This window comes from Geospiza fortis, unplaced genomic scaffold (assembly GCF_000277835.1).
Source record: "Geospiza fortis unplaced genomic scaffold, GeoFor_1.0 scaffold538, whole genome shotgun sequence".
In the NCBI taxonomy this organism is placed as follows: domain Eukaryota; kingdom Metazoa; phylum Chordata; class Aves; order Passeriformes; family Thraupidae; genus Geospiza; species Geospiza fortis.
In genome coordinates this window covers 336,175-342,129 of record NW_005054368.1, presented here as the reverse complement: position 1 = coordinate 342,129, position 5,955 = coordinate 336,175, and the positions used below count along the sequence as shown (strand labels likewise).

At 51.7% G+C, this 5,955-nt stretch overlaps 2 protein-coding genes across 2 annotated transcripts in view; one reads left to right on the top strand and one right to left on the bottom strand.

Annotated features, from left to right (window-relative positions):
* CLUH (clustered mitochondria homolog) overlaps positions 1-1,887 on the bottom strand; it is a 44,746-nt gene extending 42,859 nt beyond the window's left edge. The window contains exon 1 of the mRNA XM_031059765.1: positions 1,727-1,887. Within this exon, the coding sequence (XP_030915625.1) occupies positions 1,727-1,856 (130 nt within the window). The 5' untranslated portion in view covers positions 1,857-1,887. The remainder of the gene's footprint in view (positions 1-1,726) is intronic.
* Positions 1,888-4,452: 2,565 nt separating this feature from the next.
* The window catches only part of RAP1GAP2 (RAP1 GTPase activating protein 2), a 57,266-nt gene continuing 55,763 nt past the window's right edge, over positions 4,453-5,955 (top strand). Inside the window, exon 1 of the mRNA XM_031059764.1 lies at positions 4,453-4,532. Within this exon, the coding sequence (XP_030915624.1) occupies positions 4,453-4,532 (80 nt within the window). The remainder of the gene's footprint in view (positions 4,533-5,955) is intronic.

The following is a 5,955-nucleotide window of genomic DNA, read 5'->3' as shown; positions in this document are numbered from 1 at the left end:
GTAAACCAGGACAAAGAGCAGAGCAATGGATTGAAAATAGACCAAAGTGTAAGCTGCCACCCAAAGCATTTCATAATTTACTGCTCCAGGCTGATCACTGCCTCTGCAAGCAGGGATGGCCTCATCCCAGCACGATGTGCCTGCAGAAGGATGCTGCCCTGCTCCAGGGCAACGTGGAGCATCCAAATCCCTTCCAAATTTCAGGAGCTGCAGCACCTATCTGCCTGCCCAATATGCTGCCTCCTGTCTGCTGCCCTTTGCCTGCTCGCTGTCTAGCCCCAGGATACAGCACCAGGTCACAAAGTGCAGCTCAGGGACCTTCTGGAGTTCACTTTACCCTGCACTCCTACAGACAGTCCCTTTTGAATTATTTATCACAGCCCACCCAACCACTAACAGCCCTGAGCAGAGGAAGAGAGTGGTAGCAGCAGCATTCAGCTGTTTGGGGGCTATTTTTTCCCCTGAAAATGAGTTCAAATGGTTAATCTTTGACCTACATTTTTCTTTTAATCTGCTTTTGTGTTGACTCTAATCCTCATCACTGCCATCCTTCTGAAACCCAACGCTTGTCTCAGGCTGCTCTGCCTGTCTGCCTTGGAAAACAAATCTGTAGTGAGGAGGCAGAAGTACCTGAGACTGTAATGCAGTTTCTGGAAAGCGTTCAGCACTCTCGACTGCCCCAGTGGGAATCAATGGCCATTGTTGTGCTATTTTTCTGAAGCTAAAATAATAGGTTTGGAGTCTCAGATATATTTCAAATGAAAACCAAAGCAGTTGCCTATTTCTGAAGACATCATCCTGCTGAGCAAGTGCAGGGATGATGCACAGCCTGGGGTCCCAGTTTCTGTGCTGGAGCCAGGAGGCTGGTGCTGATCTGCTTCAGTACCATCCCCATGACCCCTGAGGGGCAGCTGAGAACCACCTCTGGGGGAGAGAGAGCATTTCCCACAGGGATACCTCAGCGAGACCAAGGGGACAGTGAAAAAGTCAGAAACAACAGTGCCAGGGCAGCAGGCAAGGCTCCACAGGGCTACACTGAGGAAAAACTGACTTAAAGACTCTACTCTCCTCCTGCAAAGAGCCCCCCAGATAATGACACTCAAATGTCAGGAAAGGTTCCTTAAAACTGCCCAGGGGCTGCCTGGCACTGCTGGCAGAAGCACACACCTCACCCAGGAGGACAGGACCCTCTGGCCAGGTACAGCTGTCCTTGGGTCACACTGGGAAGGGGAGATCACTGTGCAGTGGCTCATTTCAGCCCGTGGGGACAGACCCCTCAACTTTGATTTAGGCAGGAGCACCCGACTGTCTTGTCTGCCTGAAGAGGCCGTAGATGAAACCATTAAAACAATGAAACAGAACAGCAAAAGCTCAGAAAGGATGATGAAAAATAGCCAATTTTATCAGTGCAGACGTTTCTTTGTTTCCCAGGAACCTGGGAGAATGAGAGGCTGGAAGACAAGGAGTAATTAGCTATGGCTGAATTATTGATGAGAGCAGCAGCACAAGCTGGAATGAGTTCCAGTGGTGGCAGAAGGCTGTGCAGCCATCGCTGCTGCAGGGGTGGCTGCAGGGGACTGTGACCCTGCTGCAGCTGTGCAGGGCGCCGAGCCTCGCCCTGCAGCCTCCTGTGTGCCCTCTGAGCCCCTCGGTGGGCAGCCCGGGCTGCCAGCAGGAGCTGCCTCCGGGAGACTCAGCTCCAGCACCGTGGCCGCCCAGCGCTCACCTGAGCAGTGCTTCTGCAGGCGCAGGATCTCCAGGTGCAGGTCGTGGAGCAGCTCCATCTGCTCCTTCTTCAGGAAAGCGATGTGCCGCTGCACACTCTGGATCTGGTGCTCCAGGGACACGGTCTCCATCGCAACCAAATTCCCAGTCCAGGCCTGCAGGGAGCGGAGATGGCTGGTGATCAAATGTGCAGCAGTGCCCCAGCCCCAGAGCCCTTGTGCGGGGCACAGCCCCTGTGTGAGCCCCTCACAGAGGTGCAGGGTGGTGCCTCCTCTCCTCAACCCTCTCCATGGGCACTGTGGCTGTGGGCAAAGCAGCCCAGGGAATGGCCTCAGCCCTCTCACCTTCCAGTGCCTCTGGGGCCAGCTCCTGTCCTGCCTGCTCTGAGACTGCACAGGCAGGAAAGCCTGCTGCATGAACCCTGGCATCATAGCATGCATGTCTGTTCTGAATTGGCCCTAGGAAATACTTTATCACTGAGTAGGGTACATCTGGGACAGGATTGCTCCTGGTTGTCCCCAGGTGGGAGTTGCACCAGAGACAATTTTGGCTCTCACTTGACAAGCCCCACATTACACAGCAGCAACTGCAGCGAGCGATCCAGCACATGAAAAATACAATATGCTGTGTCTAACCCGATCAGCACTGCATGGCTGGGAGAGTCACGTTGTCTTCCAGGAGAAGGAACATCTTCCCTGGTAATTTGCCTGGCAGACAAGAGCTGCTGGCAGGCTGTGCCAGGCAGCCAGGCTGGGCTGGGCTGGGCCGGGGGTCCGTCCCCACATCATCAGTGGCTGTGGCAAAGCAGCTGCAAAAGCTGCCCACCTGTGCTGCTGCACAGAGAGATAAAAATAGTCCCTGAAAGCCCTTTATTCCAGGAAATACCATTCTGTGGTGTGTGGAATCTGTCCTTGCTCCCTACACACAGCCCAGAAGGAGGGAAGCTGCACAAATCAAGGTAACCTGGCAGAGTGGCTGGACTCAATGACCTGAGAGGTTTTTCTAACCTAAATGATTCTATGTGCCACGAGCCTGAGGGATGGAGTGCATCATGCTGTCCCTGGGCAGCTGCTTCCCACATCTGACTCCAGTTTTCTCTCTACAGAAACTGCAGAACCAAGCGAGCACTGTGGCTCACTGACCATGCTCACCCCTGGCATGGTCACATAGGGCATTTTGCAATTCCTGCACCTGGAATGCATTTAAGATCAATCCCTCAGTAAGGGGTCTTGGCAGTGCCCCAAGGTCAAAGCTTTGTTCCTGCCAAAGGCTCTGTAGATTTGTGACAACTCTACAGTCGGGTCTCCTGTGTTTGATGAGATGTGGGGTGCAGGCTGGCTGGGGACAGCTGAGCACCCAGCCTGCTGGTAAAGAAATGATCCAAAGTGCATTGTCCTGTAGTTGTCCTTATGGAAGGTGTCAAACCCAGCTGTGCCGGGGGGCTGGGGCTGGCCAGGCCATCCTCCTTGGAGGGCTGTATGTCCTGATGGCAGTGCAAGAGTTATGAGAGTTATCTGGCATCTGCCAGGGACCAGGAATACAAACCACCATGGGTACATCCTCCTGCCAGCCCTGGCCGTGGTGGGCTGAGCTTCTTGATGGCAGTTGTGTTCCTCATCTCAGGAAACATCAGAAAGTAGGTTGGCCAAAGCCCAGGGGACACATACTGCTATTTTCAAGCACTTTGTTCTGTCTGGTAGAAATGTCTGTAGTAGAAATGGCTGCAAATTTTCTGTTGAACTTTCCCTTCTCCCCTTAAGTAGGAAATTGTTCTTTTTTTTTAACCAATGAAAATGTTTTCCTTTAAAAATAGTTGATAGATTTCAAGCTGCAAAAAAAGTCAAAGAAAAAAAAATCTGGACTTGAGATCTGTTTGTTGTCTCTGATTTGGAAGCAAAGAGCCTTCATAATTTACCTGTGTATGCAGAAAGAGAAGTCTGTCTCCAGAATTGCAACGGGAAATCCTTAGTGGGTTTGAATTAGCTTTGCTTGTCCAACATGACTTTCATGTTTTCTCTTGAGAAGCAGCTCTCAGCTTGTGGCAGGAACATCTGAAGCCCCACGTGAGGGAGCAAGCACCTTGTTTTGTTTAGCCATGGAGCTCCCACCAGTACTAAGGGCATGGAGCAAGGCAGGGGTGGGACACAGAGGCAAGCAGGGCAGGAGCTGCCTTCACTGGAAATGAGGACAATGCTGGAAACAGTCGTGCTGTTGCCCAAGAGCAGTGAGGGGAGGAGCTCTCCAGAGATTCCAGGGACCTGAGGCTGCTTTTGTTCACCATTTGCAGCCCCATGGGACGGCCGTGTTGTCCCCTCTGCAGGTCCCACAGCTCTGCCTCACAGGTGATGATGCAAGAGCCAGAGCTGTTAAGGAAGATGCAATCTCATCCTGAGGCTTCAGTAACATCAGTGTTGGAGTGTCCCTAACTTTACTTGAGGGCAGTAGATGAACATTTGTGTCCACCTTTTACCCCAAAGGAGTTCAGAACCAAACTCTCAGCAGCTGGTATCCTCCCTCCAAGCTTCTGAAGGCAAGTGGGATTGCAGCAGCATCCTGAGCCTTTAGTTTGATGTGTGCCTTCTGTCATTTCACACAGTTCCCTCCTGGGCGCTGTTGGGAGTTAATAAGGATTAGCTGCTACTGCTGGCTGATTTAACAGTTACAGGGTCACCAGCTCCCAGCTGGTAACACCAAAACTCCCTGTGCCAAGGCTTCAGAACACCCACAATGGTGATGACCAAAAGCCTGTGCAGTGAACCGTGGCAGGAACTTTCACCCTGTGCCACAGGCACGAGAGCCAAAGCACGGTGAGTGGGGCTGTCCTTGCCACCGGCTCCTCCTGCCCCAGCTGGGCGAGCGTGGCTCCCAGGAGGATGGGTGCAGTGAGTAGGGACACGGTTGGTGTCCCACTCTGATCCCTCCCTGAGCGTGGCTCCCAGGAGGATGGGTGTACTGCAGCGAGCAGGGACACGGTTGGTGTCCCACTCTGATCCCTCCCTTGTGCTGTAGCCATTACTTCTCCTTTCCAGACTAGTTCTAAGATGCCAAGGCAACTGGTGGTGGAAGCTCTCACAGTGACTGTACTCTGTGATTTTGACGAGTTACGTATCAGGTTACAACCGTAGAAAACAATGTCATTCATAATAAAAGCCAAGAGTAGGTGATAGTAGTCCTCTTTAGCTTGAAGGATGCTCTGTGCCCTTGTGCTTCTGAGAGTCGTACATGTGCACACGCGGCAGCAAAGGAGGCAGCAGTCAGCTGAGCAGTGTGGCTTGCCCCTATTCAAAGGTGACACCTACAGCCTGAGCTGGCCCCTGCTCCGTGCAGAGCTCTGGCTAAACAGTTCTCTCCAGCTCTGGGGACTGGACATCCACAGGCTTTGCTCCACCACCAAGAGCTTTCCAGGAACGAGGTTCCCTTGATGATCCCGCAAGATTTTGAGCACAGAACTGATGAGGTGGCACTGGGCTCAGCCCCCTCCAGTTCCCCATGGGGAGTGACCGTGGGCATGGTCTCAGCTGCTGAGCCTTCCTGTGCACCTGCCTCTAAACCACATTTTTTTCCACACTTCTTGTCCTTTCACTATGCAACAATGACCTTTGGCACAAGAATATTGGGAGTCCTGATCTCAGCTGCTTCTTTCAAAATGCTGGTGGAAAACCCCAGTGAGATTTACGATTTAATCCCAATTTATCAAATTCTTATTTCACAAACCAAAATAACTGAAGCAGCCTCTTGGAGCAGCTATGATGACCATTTCAGTTGCAAGTCTACCAAGAGACGATTTCCTTTGCACAGACAGGTTGCTTGAGAGTTTGCTTCCACAGCAAAACTGTGCTTAGATCTGCTGTTCAATGTAAATCAGAATCCCAAAGCTTTGACCCAAGAAAAACGCTCCATCCCAATGATGCATCTGAAAGGGAGATGCAGTATTGCATATCTGTGTACCTCTGTACACACACCATGGTCACACTGTGGTCTGGCCCTTAATCTGTGATTATTATTCCCCATAAATGGCAAATTAGCTGGGAGTCAGGGGGCATGAGGTTTGCAGGAACAGGTCGATAATTTGCCCTGCTGTGGCTGCCAGGAACCGCTTCTCCATCACATTGAAACATACGCAGGAATAAACACTGATACACACTAGAAATCCATAGTGCTTGGTACTGACAGCTCAAATAATATAAACTGCAGCAGTGCCACTAAGCTAGTGTATCTTTAAATGTAGGG